This window comes from Cervus elaphus, chromosome 24 (genome assembly GCF_910594005.1).
Source record: "Cervus elaphus chromosome 24, mCerEla1.1, whole genome shotgun sequence".
NCBI lineage: Eukaryota > Metazoa > Chordata > Mammalia > Artiodactyla > Cervidae > Cervus > Cervus elaphus.
This window is the reverse complement of record NC_057838.1, coordinates 59,314,032-59,331,557: the sequence shown is the minus strand read 5'-3', so window position 1 is coordinate 59,331,557 and position 17,526 is coordinate 59,314,032. Positions and strand designations below refer to the sequence as shown.

General features: G+C 43.1%; 2 protein-coding genes across 41 annotated transcripts in view; one reads left to right on the top strand and one right to left on the bottom strand.

Moving 5' to 3' along the window:
* The first annotated feature begins 1,081 nt into the window (after positions 1 to 1,081).
* SMIM4 (small integral membrane protein 4) lies at positions 1,082 to 13,042 on the top strand. Of its 3 annotated transcripts, none has more exons than XM_043886135.1 (3): positions 1,082 to 1,477; positions 4,185 to 4,272; positions 13,021 to 13,042. In XM_043886135.1, exons 1-3 carry the CDS (start codon positions 1,318 to 1,320, stop codon positions 13,025 to 13,027), a joined length of 255 nt encoding a protein of 84 aa, XP_043742070.1. In that variant the 5' UTR covers positions 1,082 to 1,317; the 3' UTR covers positions 13,028 to 13,042. The 3 variants fall into 3 exon arrangements, with proteins under 3 accessions (XP_043742070.1, XP_043742069.1, XP_043742068.1); XM_043886134.1 differs by lacking the exon at positions 13,021 to 13,042 and adding an exon at positions 11,398 to 11,425; XM_043886133.1 differs by lacking the exon at positions 13,021 to 13,042 and adding an exon at positions 5,391 to 5,443.
* Positions 7,772 to 17,526, bottom strand: part of PBRM1 (polybromo 1) — a 106,645-nt gene continuing 96,890 nt past the window's right edge. For 24 of the 38 annotated variants that reach the window (XM_043886108.1, XM_043886111.1, XM_043886113.1 and 21 more), the window contains 4 exons: positions 15,833 to 15,988; positions 12,763 to 12,833; positions 12,436 to 12,652; positions 7,772 to 10,633 (listed from right to left, as the gene is read on the bottom strand). In XM_043886108.1, the coding sequence (XP_043742043.1) occupies positions 10,461 to 10,633; positions 12,436 to 12,652; positions 12,763 to 12,833; positions 15,833 to 15,988 (617 nt within the window). In that variant the 3' untranslated portion in view covers positions 7,772 to 10,460. The remainder of the gene's footprint in view (positions 10,634 to 12,435; positions 12,653 to 12,762; positions 12,834 to 15,832; positions 15,989 to 17,526) is intronic. The other 14 variants (XM_043886115.1, XM_043886117.1, XM_043886123.1 and 11 more) reach the window with 1 other exon arrangement.

Genomic DNA, 17,526 nt, shown 5'->3' with positions numbered 1-17,526 from the left:
TTTTTCTGAGTCCTCAAACATCCGTGTCCTGGACCTTGAGCAGGCCTTGCACCCGGGGCCTTGTCGGTGGAGAGCTGGCTAGCTAGACACTGTTTCCTTGAGGTGCTCTCCGCAGTGGCCTCGCCGGCCCTAAGGGTGTGGTACATTCTACTATGCCCTGCCCCTCGACTGAGGACCTACAGTGCCAGTCAGGTGCTGAGTGCTGGCACAGGATAATGGAGGCCATAGGTGGGCCCGAGGGGGTGGGTGGGTGCGGCCCCCACCCCCAGGGCCCCAGTGAATTAGGTGTGTGCTGGGGGTTTCGCCACCTGTACGTCTCATCTGGGCGGAAGATGGGCGCTCTGTGGCGTCCAGCCGGCAGAGCCACCAAGAGAAGCCAGAGTGGGCACCAAGCCGGTGTGTGCACATGGCTTGGTAGGGTTTCTCCGGGAGAAGGCAGGTTATCCAGGCAGCAGCTTGGGCCTGGCCGCTCAGCCCCGGGCCCTGCTACCCTCCAGAGTTGCTGCTTGATCTCTCTTTTTCCAGCCTGTTTTTATATATTGTGTCTACATTACTAAAGTCTCTTATTGATTCTAAGTTTTCATTTGATGTTCTTAGATTGTCTAATAGTCTTGGAATAACAGTAAGTGCCCCATACAGGATAGTTTTTATTAATGTTATAGTTGTTTGCCACAATATGCTTATTTAGACTTTTGTCGTGCTGAAGTTCAGCTTTCAACAGTGCATCTCAAATACTGTTATTTTTAGAAGTCTAGGCATCAGTCACGATCACTAAATAAATGCAAGGCGTTGTGTGATTGCATTTTAGAGCATGGTGCAGTACACGTTAGGTAGTACATCAGTGAGCGTCATCACTTCTCTTAGGACTTTAAGAGAAAAGATGGCGGTGGCAGAGTAGGGGGCGCGGCCGCCAACTCTTTGAGTACCAGCTTGCACATGGGAGGGCACGGGGCGGGCCCGGGCCGACGCCACGTGGGAGGTCCCGCCCCTTGGCCCGCCCTGCCTACAAGAGCAGGAGTGTCTATGCCTGCTGGGCTCGGCCTCACCGAGCATGCGCACCCCGTCACATTCTGATTGGTGGACCCGCGCGTCCTGCCTCACTCTTATTGGTGGAGGCGCCCCGGGTTCTGGGTCTGGACCTCAGCGCCCAGCTCCTTACCCTCTGCCGGCTCCACTGTTGACCTCCGTGGAGGCGGTATAAGACCAGGATTGCAAGGCAGCCTGGCCGTCGGACTCAGCAAGGACGGGCAGGGGGGTTTTGGTTTCATCCGGGCGCTCCAGCCTTCGTTCCGGCTTACCCTTCTCCAACGACCTCCTATGTCCGGCATGTTTACCAGGGCCCAGGTGAGGCGGGTTCTGCAGCGGGTGCCCGGGAAGCAGAGATTCGGCGTCTACAGGTTTCTGCCCTTCTTTTTTGTCCTCGGAGGAACGATGGAATGGATCATGATTAAAGTGCGCGTGGGCCAGGAGACCTTTTGTAAGTAGGGGTGCAGCAGCCTCCATTTCATTTCAAGCAAGCAGGAGGCGGCAAAGGAACCATGTTGCTGGGAATATTGTTAGGTTGCAGACCTCTCATTCCGCTCAGCGCTGAGCTGCTTTTATCCTGCAGAAGGGCGAGTAGAGTCTCCCTCAGTGGGGCGTGGAGATCCGCCTGGGCTCTCCTATAAGCGGGGCGACAAAGATACATTGGTGTCCAACTTTGAGACCTTCCCAGCACTTAGATCGGAGGGCACGTGACTGCACTCTGGACGCTGTCCTTTCAAGCCTGCCAGTGACACTGTTTGGGCCTAAGGAATAGACTTGCCCACAGCATCTAGAAGCGGGATAGAAGGATATGTGTAAGCTCCTAATTGGCACGTCCAAACCCTAGAGGGATCTGGTCTGCCCCGCTTAAATACCACTGTTTTTACAGGCCAGAGTCATGGGTACCAAGGGCAAGCACTATAAACAGACTGCCTGGCACTGCTTTGCTGAGCACTAGCTCTGGACAGGCTAGTTCCTCTTCCAGAAAGACTTCCCTAACTCCTAGGCCCTTTCTGCTTTCTCCCTCTCCAGAAACACGATCACTTGTGAACTGCCAACCCTCAATTAAAAAATAAATTAGTGGTTTCTAAAGATACTTAATTCTTCTGTTCACCCATTCATTAATATTTAATGACCACCGATGAGAAGATAGAATAAGGCAGAGGGCTCCCCACCCCAGAACAACACTAATGGGAGAGACAGATCATTCAGTTACTATTACGTGTGATCAGTTCTGTGAGGGGAAAGTGGAGGGAACATGGGATTCCCCGGTGGGGCATCTGAATTGTACTAGGTGGTGCAGAGAAGGCTGCCTGGAGGAGTTACCATGTCAGGGAGGCCCCAAGATTGTCAGCCAGATGAGGGAAACATTGGTGGTGTTGCAAATGTCTTCTGCCAGTGGTAAGAGCAAACTTGAGGACCTTGGTGTGCAAGTATGCTGTTTGAGGGACTGAAGCAGGTGAGCAGTGTGAGGGATGGCATAGTTTAAAAGGTGCCTGGAGGGGCCACAAAGGGACCAGAGAACCAAGACTGTATCCCAAAGGACTGAAGAGTTTTAAGCAGCAGGAGGTGAACTTATGTGGTGAATGACTTTTTCTGGAGAGCAAACTGGCAGGAAGACTTAGGCTGTTTGGTTGTCCAGGTTTGGGATGGTGGTCTAGACTGAGATGCCAAGAAGTGGGTAGAGTTGACACTCCAGAGGCAGTACTGACAAGGCCGTGGTGTTTGAGTGGACTCAGATGAGGAGTGGAGGCTTCTGGTGGGGCAGCTGGGGCAGGGGGAACATAAGCAGAACAGTCCTGGGCTCCATTTTGCATGTGCTGAGGGGGAGATGGTTATATAGATAGAAGGCAGATCTAGGCCTTAGATCTAGGTTAGTGGGTCACTCACATGCAGATTGTGATGAAAGTTAGAGCTTAAGCCCCAACATTTTAAGGGTGACTGAGTGTGGCCAGAGAGGCAAGGAGAGAAACAAGAAGAGTCTTTTATCATAGAAGACAGGCAGTTCAGGAAATTCAACAAAGTCTCCCTCTACCAGGAGAGACAGGAGAATATGCAAATACTGATCAGGACAGAGCAGGTGGAGGGAGGCTGGATATACCCTGGCCCTTGAGAAGGTGCGAGAGGATGGGATCTGAGCAAGGCAGAGCAGCCCTTGGAAGTCAGTGGGAAGAGTTCTTTACTGACGACTTTTCTCTTTGTGCAGAGGGTTCATGGCCATTTGGGGGTGAGCAGGTAGGGTCAGGGCCATGGCTGAAGCAACAGGATTGTCAGGCATCATAGTGGACCCAGTTAGGTACAACACCCACAGTGCGTAGCAAGCAGAGTGAGGCATGGAGAAGAAAGGAAGTTGCATCAATCTGTAGTTGGGGTTTTGAAGGTGTACTAATAAGAGGGAATTTCAGCTGGTTTGGGCAGGGGTTTTGAAGGTGTACTAATAAGAGGGAATTTCAGCTGGTTTGGGCAGGAAGAGAGAACAAGGAGCTGAGGAAGTTGGTAAAGATCCAAGGACAGAAAGGCTGCTAGAAAGGGAGTAGAGGTTGTGGTCAGAACAGAAGGAATTTATTGCTTCAGAGGAAACTTGGAAGCTGAGAAGTCAGGTAGATGAAGGGGGCTATTGCTTCCTATCTGTTGGGGGTGGTGTCACCTGGGAAGGTGGCACAGGACAGGGTCAAGGAACCTGAGCTGAATGCCAGCATTTTCAGAGACTGAAGGGTAATGACGGACGGCAGATGCCAGGGCAGGCGGTGGCAAATGGCAAGGCCCCGGATGAAGAGGGTGGAGAAGCAGCAGCTGAGAACAAGGAGACTGCGCTCACCTCCCTGCCCTGAGTTCCTGGGTGTGACAGGAGCAGCAGAGAGCTGTAGGGTTGGAAGTGCCTGAGAGGACAGTTAAGACAGATGACTTCAGAGAGAAGTGAAATTGCTAAGAGCTGTGCTGTGACATGACCCTATCTTCGAGGACACTGACTCTGGACCCTGCTATTGAGAACTTTAACATAGTCCTCCTTTAAATCAAGTCGTGTGTTAAGTTGATTTTGGGATTAAACATTATTGTTGAGATTCAGGTGATAGATCTAGACTACTGGTTAACTTACTCAGATATGTATTTTTAATTCCTTCGTTTCTTAAAAATCTAAATCAAATCTTTATTTGATACAGATGACGTCTACCGCAGAAAAGCCTCAGAAAGACAGTATCAGAGAAGGCTGCAAGATGCATCAGAGACTGAACTTCAGCAGTCAGTAAAGTAAATATGAAACTTTACTGCTTTCAACTCCTTTTAAAATGTATTTTTCAGGTCTCTTGTTCTTATACAGAACTGCCTTTATAAACAATTTTTCTAGTTTTCCTGTCCCTGCTTGAATACTTCCCAAGTCACTGATGGACAGCACTTGTGGGAAAATTATTTCCTACTGAAACAACAGAATCTAGTCTGTGAAACATTTCTTAAACAATTCAAGGATGAATCAGGATGCTTTTCAGTGTACCCTAAATTGTGAAGTCCTTTGTTTTGGGCAACCAGGGATAACCTAACTTTTTGCTGAACTCAGATTTAGTATGAATGAAAGTAAGGTCTCTACTGTAGGGTCATTTAAACGAGGATGACTATGCAGATTGCATTTCTGCTAGCTAGCAATTGGTGAACATTTTGCTAGAATGCAAACACACCTCACTCACATTGTGAACACCAACCCATTCCCTTGTTTGACTCCACTAACATCAAGGGCTGGACCTCTGTGAGGACTGGGGACCAACAGGCTTCACTGCCCTCTGTGAGGAAGATGCTGCTTTCATCTAGCTGCTGGACACACTGCTCCTTCCCCAAAAAAGTGAATCTTCCTAGCACTGAGCAACCACAGACTTGAGTTAAATCAGAGGCTCAGGCTATAGGGAGAGTTTGCAATCTGACCCAGAAAAAGTTTCAATCAGGTGGTAGAAAAGCAAAGGCATCTTTCCAGGGTTGGATAACCACATCTAACATCTTTTCAAACAAAAAAAATCTACATATTAAAGACGACTGAGTTGCAAAATCATTTCTACCTATTTACTCATGAATAAAAAAGCTGATGCTTAAGGCCACAGGTATTATCAAGTTAAAGATCTCTGCCACAAATACATTGAAAACTAAGATCATGGCATCCGGTCCCATCACTTCATGGCAAATAGATGGGGAAACAGTGGAAACAATGGCCGGCTTTGTTTTTCTGGGCTCTAAAATCACTGCAGATGGTGATTGCAGCCATGAAATTAAAAGACGCTTACTCCTTGGAAGGAAAGTTATGACCAACCTAGATAGCATATTGAAAAGCAGACACATTACTTTGTCAACAAAGGTCCATCTAGTCAACGCTATGGTTTTTCCAGTGGTCATGTATGGATGTGAGAGTTGGACGGTGAAGAAAGCTGAGCACTGAAGAATTGATGCTTTTGAACTGTGGTGTTGGAGAAGACTCTTGAGAGTCCCTTGGACTGCAAGGAGATCCAACTAGTCCATCCTAAAGGAAATCAGTCCTGGGTATTCATTGGAAGGACTGATGCTGAAGCTGAAACTCCAATACTTTGGCCACCTGATGCGAAGAACTGACTCATTAGAAAAGACCGTGATGCTGGGAAAGATTGAGGGCAGGAGGAGAAGGGGACGACAGAGAATGAGATGGTTGGATGGCATCAAGAATCAATGGACATGGGTTGGGTGAACTCTGGGAGTTGGTGATGGACAGGGAGGCCTGGCGTGCTGCAGTTCATGGGGTCGCAAAGAGTCGGACACAACTGAGCGACTGAACTGAACTGAAGGGATTTAAGTCAGTTCATTTATGTTAGAACCAATTTAGTATAAATCAATAGCCACTCAGCACTCACCTCATTAAAGCACTGCTGAGACACTGCTCAGACATGGCCTGAGTATGAAGACCAGTGATGACCAGCAGCACCTGGGGAGGAAGGTAGTCCTCACTCTCGCTTTTGTCACAAGAGTTCCTGGTGACCTTAAACCTCATGGTATTTTAATGATTAGACTGTTGCACAATACATTTACATTGTGACCTAACTCCATTTATTCCCCCTGGCCCCCGTTTTAGAAGTTTAATACTTTGTACATACATAAATATGTAGCATACATACCTTTTACAAAGAGAAGTTGTAAATGCTAATAAAACCATCAGCTACCTTCTGTGTCTGCTGTGGTTTCCTTCCTGCTTCCATCCCAGAAACAATCTCCAGTCTGAAATTCATGCCTAACTTCCCTAGAGTTTTCCTCATCATCTTTTTTAAATAGAAGTATTGGAGTGCTGATTTAAGACAACAAACCTTTGAGGATGACACAACAATGTCTCACTTTAAGGGAAGTAGAGCAATTACTGTATTAAATTGAAGATACTTTCAAAGCACATTAATTTGGATGGTACAGAACTAATTTTTGTTAAACCACTGTGGAGGCTTTTAACTTTGCCTCAATTTTTTAAAGCCTTCTACTAAAGGAATATGACTATGCACTTATCAGACACTAGGGTTATTTAAGGGAGCTTTGATAGTTTAAAGAGCAATGCTCTTATAAGCAGCTTACAGAAGTGCAGTGCCCCCTACTGTGAACTACACAGACAAAAACTTACATTTAAAAAACCAGGATACTTTAGGATGACAAAAATCTAATTAGCATTTACTGCTAGAAGTCGATGTCCACTGGGGTGCTAGGGGAACTACCTGGGCTTTGGAACTTCACTTTATCATCTGAATGGACAGGGAAAGGACCCAGGCACAGAGGCACTCAGTAAGGGAGGGCTGTCTGTGTTCATCTAGCAGTCCTGTTTTGAAAATCTTGCCTGCATCTCTGAATTTACAGCAATTCAGTTGCTCTGTTTTTAGAAGTTTGGATTTTTCACACTGAGTTCCTTTTCTTTAAAAAAAAAAAAAAAAAAACAACACTTGGACCACGGTGTTTTCCAGAACAATCTCTCCTAATAAAGTATGCATGTGCTTTAGTCTTCACACATTTATGCGCAATCCACAAGATGTGCATTCTACATCTATTTGGGGGATAGTCTATTAATTTGTTCAGGTATGAACTTTCATTCAGCTGACCTAGCAGACTTCTGAATGAAGAGGGAATAGAGTAACACTTAGCAGTATTGCTCAGAGCATGCAGCGGGAATGTTTAACTATACGTCAACCATCATCACAGTATGTTCATGCCCACAGGTACAGCCCTAAACTCTTAGGAGAACCGAACCACAGGGATTTGCAAAGTGATATTAGAGGAAAACAGTTGGTTGATTTTACCAACACTTTCTGTTAAAAGTGTGGCCATTTTTTAGGAGCTTATAAGCATGATAAAAATATTTCCCGGCCACTTGTCTCCTCTGGCCACACATCTACTTGAAACGGGTTACACTGATTTATGATTTCTTCCTTACCTTCCACCGTCAGTAACAACTCCCTCTGCGACTTTTAACTTCAGCCTGCACTGCTGAGGCCATGTTAGGAATCCCTGACTGTCAGTCTGAGAGGTGTGGCATGGGCACATCAGGCCACGGTGTGATCATACTCGGCTTTGGTGTTAATGCAGCCTGAGCCCTGGACCAGGGTCGGGACACTGACTTTTGCCGGTACCTGAGGAGTGCTTTTCCTTTAAATTGGTAGCCGTATCCCTGTCAGCATAAAATCAAGGTTTGCAGGAATTAAACCTGCTTGAAACTAAACATCTGTCTGACACAAGCTTTAACAGAACAACCAAACCTGGTTAATCCCAATCACTTTGCAAACTCCATTTTTATTTGGATTAAAAAGCTTTAGGTGAACAAACATATGATACATACATATTATAAGACTAGTTACCACTTGAACCTTTTTTGATACAGAAGTTAGAATAAACCAAGTTTTAATCAGGTCTGAAAATGTTCAAATTGAAAAGTCAACAACACCAATTTGGAGATTTTACACAAAGAAGAGTCCCCTCTTAATTCTTCCTCATAGGAAGAAAAGGGGGAGGGCGGTTCAAAAAACAAAGCAATTCAAGGCCTTTTAAATCAGTTAGCTGACATACTGTTTTAAACCTATAGGTCTTTCCCCCCACATAAAATTCTTTTCCACATGAACTTACATTTTGAAAACATTTAGACTATTATACTTTCTAAGCCATATCACTACGGTTCCTAAAGCTCACGGAAAAAAAAAAAAAATGTATAGTTCACGTGTACCTTTTAAAGTCCATACATTTTTTTCTTTTTCTTTTCTTTTTGGAAAATGGCTGACCTCAAATCTTATATCCTAAAATATTAACTGATATTCTCCAAGTCAATATACAGAAAGACATGATTCTAAAATAAATACATAAGAGTTTAAACAACAACAACAACAACAACAAAACTTCCTCAGGGCCTGCCTCGTGGCCCTCCGGCCCGGCTCTGCACTGCCTTAGGGAAGCCCCCGGCTGGATCTATGGTTCCTACAGCACCTTAGACACTGGGAAGGAGCCTGGAGGAGGAGTGCTCTGGCTTCTATTGCCCCACATAGCCCACAGTGAAGAGTTTTTAGAGGCTTCCCAAAAGAAGTCTCTTCCAGACCTTAAAAAGGGAAATAAGATGGGTGCATGAAATAAATAAATAACTTAACCAAAATTAAATTTCAGGTTCTTTGGTGTAATTCAAGGATGCCTAGAAATAAAATAATCTGATTGTATTATACAGTCCATGATGAAATGGCCCAAATAACCAGGAACTGAAGATTTCTTTATCTGATTCAGTTGAACAATAAGGTACTGACATACTACTGCAAAACATTTCTTAAAATTCAGAATTATTTAAAATACTTGATGCAAATTGAGATCCAGTGGTTGACTATAGGCAATTAAGATACAAGGACCTTCTGTATTTAAAGTATCTAGATACAAAGAGACTTTTTTCCATTCTGGACTCTCTTGTCCCCATGATTTAGTAAGAATAGTGATTAAATATCCAGGTATTGATTCATACCAGATTAAAAGAAAAAAGTATCCTCTGAGAATCACTCAATTTACAAAGAGCAGTGGAAGCTTCACTACAATGGCAACCATCTTGCTACAATAAAGCAGGTTTCAAAAATGCTGACTGAAATACTGTTCCACGTTTGATGCTTTCTACCTGTCTGAGCATTATATATTGCCTCCAATTGTTTTTTTCCAGGATCATATAAGAGAGACAGGGTCATCAAACCTAAGTGTCTGGGATCTATAATGGTCTTTTTAGTGAGCATTTTCTGAAATTATGAGTCCCTTCTGAAATTCAAAAGCACAAGCTACATTTTAAAATTATTTCAGAAAATCTTAAACTTCTGGTTGAGAATTACAACCCGAAACTTTGGAGGAAAAAAGAAAAAAAAGCCACATTTGATGAGGAAAGAAAGCATACTAAAACATATTTGCACATGCAGGCAATTCAGCCTCTTACAATCATGCTTCTGAAACAGCCCATATCCAGTTAATGCACTCCCTTCCCTAAGTTAGGTTAGGTGTTATGTTTAATAAATCACCCTCCAGCACACCTCAATACTTTCTTCAAGATGAACTTCCATTGTTTCAGTGTAAGAGATTTGAAGTTTTAAATCGTCTTAACATGTATAGGCATAAATCGTGAATTCATTATAAAAAGATCAAGAGTACCCTTAAACTTACCTGCCAAGACTAAACATAATTCAGGGTTGTGCACATGTTCTGCAAAGATAACTGACACTACAGATGTCTAACTCAGAGCAAGAAAAAGTGCTTTCTCCCTCCGGGTGTCCGGGAGACGTACTAGCTACAGAAGACTGCACAGAGCTAACTTCAGATTTCTGAGTTACTAGAGCAAATGTGCCATGTCTGTCAAACATCTATCAAGTAACTAACAACCTTTTACTTTACCCGGAAGAAACAGTTTTTGCAAAAGTGGCTTAAGATATTTAGGCACATGAAACAGACACAAGTACACCCCCTTTCTCTAAGATGTAAACTAGGACCAACTTCACATTTCATTGTCAACTTAAACTAATCTGTAAACTCTTTTGTATGTGTTTTTTTTTTCCATTTTGTTTGTTATTTAAAAAAACAAACAAAAATACCAACCAAAAAAATGAAAAACAAAAACCCCAAGCCAAGACAAAACCTCTGATGGTTTCAGCTCTATGGCAACAAGTAAAAAGGTAAAACTCTGAGTCTAAATATACAACCAATTATGAAACTGGTTTTAAACGAAGGAAACATATGCAAAAAAAATCTTTGTGTATTTGATAAAGTCAACTTAATATAACAAAAACAAATTGAAATAGCTTATTAAAAGTGTCCTTATATAAAAATGGCCTTGTGATGTACAGTAAAATGCAATAAAAATTGTCATCCTTTTTTCCTCCCCCCACCCCCAGTAACTAAAATGGCTACTGTTCCACAAAACTCTTTATGCTTCTATAAAAGAAACGTAATTGACGTGATTAAAGGTTTTCTAGATTGTATGCTTGGCGAATGTTGAGGGTGTCTCGGAGCATCAGATCCCGAAGGCGCCATAGGGCATCTGCCATGGTGGTGTGGGCCCCTTTACTTTTTAGCCAGTGAGAGGGAAGGCGGCTCTCCTGTTCTTTTGACAAATGGACATCACGTCTTCGAGCTGAAAATGGAAGTGTGGACAGAGAAATGTTAACATCAGTCCTAAGGTCTGACAGATTTATTGAAACGTGAAACATTTGCTATTTATTAAATATTATGAAATTTAACTCTGCAGAATATTTCCCAGAAAATTTCATATATTGTTTTATAGGCATCTTGTTGTATTTTGTTTGTTTTTTTTTTTTTTACTTATTTGCCACACCTCATGGCACATGGGGTCTTAGTTTCCTGACCAGGGATTGAACCCATCCCCGTGTAGTGGAAGCTTGGATTCCTAACCACTAGACCACCAGGGAATTCTCTGACATCTTGGTTTTTAGAAAACTATTTAACTTAGGTATGAGACAACCTAGCCAAGGATGTCTCATTTCATGCTTTAGAGTTTAGAACTAATCTCTAACAGTTACTTCACAAGAGCTGCACAACGTAACAAAATTATTAGAATTGGGAACATAAGAGTTGCACAAACAGCTAAAAGATCTGACTATTAGCATTTTGTTGTAGGCACTCGTGATACTTAATAACTTCAAAACTAACAAAAATTCCTAAAAAGGTAAATGTGATGAAAGGGAAAACTATCTACTACTCTTAAAAGAAATCAAATGATCAAATCTGGCTTAGAAATGAAGAATGAATTGTTGCTGTTTAGTCGTTAAGTCATGTCTGATTCTTTTGTGACCCCATGGACTATAGCCCGCCAGGCTCCTCTGTCCATGGGATTCCCCAGGCAAGAATACCAGAGTAGGTTACTATTTCCTTTTTCAGGGGACCTTCCTGACCCTGGGATCAAACCTGCATCTCCTGCATTGGCAGGTGAATTCTTTACCACGGAGTCACCCAGGAAGCCCCTGAAGAATGGATGGAAACTTCCGAATTTCTTTGGAAACTTGGCAAGTTATTTCAGTATGTACTGAAAATATGTTAAGCCTGCTGAACTACATGAGTAAGTGATAGATTAGAAACATGTCTTCCAATAGTACTTTTATCTTTTTAAAAAATTGAGATGAAATAATTTTTAATTTGCCCAAATGCATCTATGCTATGCCCAAATGCCTGAAAAATAGTTGAAAAAATTCAGAATATACTTATTGAGATAGCATTGATGTTTATGATAAAAGGAAGCTTTGAAACTCAGCAAAAAAAAAAAAAAAAAACACAAAACTTTCAGTACATGACATCAATATACAAAACTGCAAACACTTCAGCTAAATATACATTTTACTTAAAAAGGCCTTCCTCAGGTTTGGTTCCAGATCACGACAATAAAGCAAATCATATTAATTTTTTGGTTTCCCAAGTGCAAGTAAAAGTTCCTTTTATACTATACTGTAGCCTATTAAGTGTGTAATATAGCATCAGGTCTAAAAAAGCAACATGGGTACCTTAATTTTAAAAGACTATATTGCTAAAAACTATCAGGCATCATCTGAGCACTCAGCAGGTTGTAATCATTTTATAATGGTAATGTCAAAGACTGTTGATCACAGATTCACCATAACAATTATAATAATAATGAAAAAGTTGGAAGTATTGTGGAAATTACCAAAATGTTAACACAGAAACACGAAGTGGCCACATACTATTGTAAAAATGGTGCTGACAGACTTGCTCATGGGGGTGCCACAAACTTTAAATTTGTAAAAAAACCAGTATCTGAGAAGTGCAATAAGGCAAAGTGCAATAAAACAAGGTATGCCTGTATAAGAACAATGGATACTTATCCTATAATCTGTCAACAGCAGCAGCAGGACTTTGATAAAGCATAGATTTTGAAAAGGCTTCTTCAGAAAGAGCTCTCCTTACCTGCCAGAGTCTGGTCCCACTTGCTAATGCTGTTGGACTCAGCACTGAGTCCTTCAATGTATTTTAGGTAGGCCTCTGAGTGGAGAAGCCGCTGGGTCTTCGGTGGGGGAGCCACAAACATGGGTGTTGTTGGCTGCTGTATGACGGGGGGGCCGGCAGGGTGTGGGCCAGGATATGGAGGAGGTGCCTGCTGCCCCGGAGGCCCCAGAACACCTACCTGAAAGAGCACAGATACACGGTGAGGGGGGGACATACTCAGCCCATGCTCTGAGAAAGAGGGTAACTTGAATTCTGTTGAGTCCTATAAGATCCAACTTGGAGGCTCACCTGCTGTCCATACGGACTTCCACCTGGCGCTGGAGTCCCTACCATAGGGGCCACTCCTTGGTTCATCACACCTATAATTCAGAATTACAGGCACAATTAGAGGGTCTGAGATGAGAAGACTGAAAAACTGTCTGATAAGAAATGTCATTTAAAATGCAAACCTATGATCACTGCCCTGAGTCTTTGTGGACAGGAGCCCTAAGCACCCAAAACAGGATGTAGCATCATATAGAAAATTTATGTTCTTTTGTTTTCTAGGCTCTAAATACAACGCTAGGAGAATCTGTCAGATGTATATTAATTACTCATGGCTGAGAAATAATTTGAACTCCGCAGAGAATTCTAATATTTCCCTAGGTAAGCTATAGTCGCTAACTCTATTTTCAAGGCCTTTTTCTTTCAACAACACAGTTTCCAGCACCGGAAGCCTGTGTTTAATATCAGCAGTGAGAGCACTGCAACCAGGCTCGGCTGTATGCAGTGTGTTGGGACAGCAGGGACCAAGGGCGGAGGCTGTGCAAGTACACACGTCAGTGACCTCTGTGGAGGCTGGAGGCACATTCCTGCTGTCCCCGCACAGGCTACCAGCACTCTGGTTCTGACTAGTCACTGATGTTGGCAGAGAGGGGACACTGCCCTCTGAGAGAGCGGATCATCTGGAAGCAGGGCAGCCCTTGGTTGCTATCACCTCAAATGCAAAATGACAAAGAGAAAGAGAAAGATCCCGTGGTCTCACTCCATTTAGTCTTTGTATAAACTTCTCCTGGTGACTCCTCAACAAGCAATTTGTCTCATACGTCCTGGTTGATAATAATGTGATGTCCTAAATTTAGCATCTGGGGCTATTTTAATCTCAGGATCATCCATTTTCTAGTCTCATGAAAACAGAGAAACAGGCAAGGGACTCAGTTTGCTAAAAACTAACAAACTATTAATACAACCAAAACCCTGGCGAGATATTGTTTAAACTTTAAACAAGTCCAGCTAGCTGCATAGAAGGATGAATAAGAGCTAGCTTTGTATTCTGTAGCTTCTCTGGATTAAAAATGGTGTTATTTCGACCAGGCAGAACTGAATCACTATTCTAAGGTTCAGAATTGCTAAATATCAAGAAGTATTACACATCTGTTAAGGAGAAAATAGTAAGTGAAAACAAACTTTCTGTTTACAAAGCAGGGATTTTGATATTCCAAGGACCCAGAAGGGTACCTGGATCGTAAGAGTAGGATCCTAGCGATTATTTGTCAGTGGGTGAAGAGGCTGCAGTGGGTAAGTTGCTGTTCCAGCAACATATTATTAACCCCTGCCCCCCAACTCTGCCAAGACACTCACGCACTTTATATTTCACAACACTGGGGGGCTCCCTGAGCTGTCTGTATCAATCTTTGCAGGGCAGTACAAACAAATCAGCAACCAACCCCCTATGCTTCCTGGTTACAAATGCCATGCCATGGGGCAGCTGGTGAGACTGTGGGCTGACTCACCAGAGGAGTTCACAAAACTTCCTCTCCTTGAAGCCTGGTCGGACATGTGTGGGTAGACACTAAGAGAGGTTCTTCTTCCCTGCCTCCCTGTCATCAGGTATGTTATGCTTTCTTCAAATGCATTTAGAATCTGGAGAAGAGGGACAGGGAAACATCTGTCCCCCAATACCCACCAAAAGACCAGTTACCTAGAGGGTACTGGACTTAGGTGTGGTTCCTACCAAATAACACACACACCTGGGGGTCACCTCCAGCCTCGTCTGACTGCTCAGTCAGACACTCTATGCCAAGGGGAGAGGGCACAGAATTAAAGCCAACTCTATCTGCCACAGGGGCACACCCATTTTATGACTGACACTTATAGTCCAGCTTCCTCAGTCCACCACTTCCTTAATGAAACACCCACTCCCACAAACGTTTCTTCCTCCAGTTAGGTCTGCATCAAACATTTCTGGGAGTTATGGCCATTTTCTAAGCAACACACACCACAGAGTGTCACTGGAGATGCTAGGCCAAGCACCAGGTTGGCTCACCCTTCGTACTGTGGGGCATACCCTGTGAAGCATGGTTTAGAACTCTTCATAGCTGCGGGATTGGTACAGCCAAGACTGTTATAAGCAAATCTAATGTTTCTATATTCTGTCATCTGGGCCAGGTCTTTAGCTAATATTCTGGATAATAGACAAGATGCTATTCCAAGTCATCCTAAAGCCACTTTCCCTCCAACTAGATTATGTCTAAGGGTTAGGTTTTTTTTTTTTTGCATATGATGGGAACTGGTGATTTTTCCTTTCATAATAATCTTTCAATTTGCTAATTAATTATAAAGTAAAACTGTACCTATTTCTGAACTCCATTTATATGTTTCCATATGACATAGCTCCTGGGCTTCTGCTGACAGATGAATCAGTGTCTACAGTTACCAGGGTGGACTATGCTGTTCTTTAAATGCTATGTCATGCTTCTTCGGGGACTCAGACACAGAAAACTAGTTCAGTGCAAGTTCTTTCTCTCCCTCCTTTCTGTTCCTAGAAGGACTGACTGAAGAGTTTCTGAAGAGTCCTACATTAGCAACTCGGTAATCCCCTTAGAGGGGAGGTGTTGTTTGAAAAGCAAAAGATGGAGCAAGGACTCTATACAAAAGACTCTTTGAGATTAAGAACTGAACCAGAGGAAGCAATGGACCCAGGAGCAAAAACTGCTTTTCATGTGTGACTCTGAACTAGCCATTTGGGAAACTTCATTCGATAAAGAGAGCAGACCATGTCTATCTAGGCTGTCTGCTTTCTGAGCATTTGGCGAACTGTCTGGGGGCTTCCAGAGCACGCGCCCTGCCCCCTCGTCTGCCGAGTCTAGTTTCGTGTCATGTGCCCCATGCCGCTGCTAGGCAGCCAGTGCTCAAGGGCACAGGCGCTGAGCCACCTGCCCAACACACAGGCCAGGTCCTGCAGCTGACATCCCTGCGGTTCTCAGTGAGGGAAGCCCCGCCCACATGGGCAGCAGGTACCTCCTGGAACAAATGGCTGAGGGAGGAAAAAGAGAATATGAAGATGAGATTAATGAGTGAATGAGGATGAAGTTCTTACCCGGTGGTGGGATGCCCGGGAGGCCGGGCACACCTGGCGGAAGATGGTGGGGTGGAGGCCCCCCAGGGTGAAGTGGCTGCATGCTGCCCATGCTAACAAGGCCATCAACTGGGCCCTGCAAAGGTGGAAGGCCTGGCGGATAGCCACCCATCATGCCTTGAAGGACACAACAAATTTCAGACATGCATCATTAACATGCAACATGAACTAAGTAATAACAACCCCCCCCCACATGCACTACTAATGAATAAAGCGCCCTTAGTACTGCATGATATAACAATTAGTGCAATTATTTTGTTGCAATAATGAACAAAATAAAACATTACAAATATGAAATATATTTCTGGATGAATTAGTACTTAGTATATTATTATTTGTAGTTATTCTCCCTGGGATAAATACACTGCATGTTTTCAGTTAAATAATAAAAGAGGAGTTGTAGTAATAGCCTTCCCAAGGTCATGATTATTGCAAGCTGTTCAAACAGAGTGACCAGTTCTGTCTACTGCGATTCTACTGAACAGTATAAACCCCATCATTCCACTATGCCCACATTCATATGCCTATCACGGGTACACATGAGGGGAAACTGAAATGGAGGAAATGAGGCGTACAGCCCTGATCACAAAGCATGGTTCTCCAGCATGGGGGGAGGTGGGCAAGAAGTTTTCAAGACTTCTGTGTCCATTCCTCCTCCCTTCTAGCCCCGCCACTGCTGGTAAGAATGGAGCATGCTTGAGCTTGAGCTGGGGAACAGCTAAGAGTCATCACAATGACTGATGCTTCATCTTTAGATTTCCAAACATGATAAAATAAAGATAAAACCTCCCCCCTCTCTCCACCCCACCTCAAGCCAACCTAAGCCCAGGTCACTCAGCAGCTTGTGCGCAGACCTTAGGAGGAACAGCTGGAGAATCAGGCTCTGCTGACATGAGAAAATGCCAATTGTCATCACTGTCTCCAAGCGCACAAATGTCCTCACAGACCTTCAGTTAACAGGGAACATTTTAAAGGAGGTACAGAATTTTTCTGAACAGAGGTTTTCATTCCTTTATTTTCAAAGTGCATCGTCACAACACAAAATACTTTATGCTAGCTAGGGAAGAATTTCAAGAAACAAGTATTTTTGGCAAAAAGAGTGAAAGGAAGAAGAAAATTTCAAAATGTCAAAGACTCACCTATCAAAAGAACTTTAAAGCCACATGACATTTTTTTAATCAAGAAAAACAGGTTGATTTTTTTCTGGGATTTGAAATGATCACAATGAACAAAACACAAGGCTCCCCCCAAAATGCAATCATCTTTGGTCACAGCTTCTTGCACAAAGGGAGTGTTGAGGAATTGGTGCCAAACCTCATTTTTATATAATTCTCTTTGTATTATAGAGGGGTTCTAGATACAGCGGAAAACTGCAGATTCTAAGCATTTTACTTTTTGACTTTCCCTGAAGAATTGTTTGAGAGGTATTTATTTTTAGTCCTTTGAAGCTATAAAATTACTGAAAACTCTTGAGATTGAGCTTGCCTCACTGGTCATATCTAAGCTAAGAAACCTACAATTACACAAATGATTAAAATAAGTTTTAAATAATAAAACCTCTGTACATAAACTAGGACTATGAATTTCCTTTTTCTTAAAGTAGAGTTCAGAGAGTAAAGAACAGACACCATAATCTTAATTATGAGAAGATCCAA

Coding starts and splice junctions, on each gene's coding strand:
- SMIM4 (XM_043886133.1), top strand. CDS start 1,318: ATGTCCGGCATGTTTACCAGGGCCCAGGTGAGGCGGGTTCTGCAGCGG. Junction 1,478..4,184: donor CGTGGGCCAGGAGACCTTTT/GTAAGTAGGGGT, acceptor TATTTGATACAG/ATGACGTCTACCGCAGAAAA.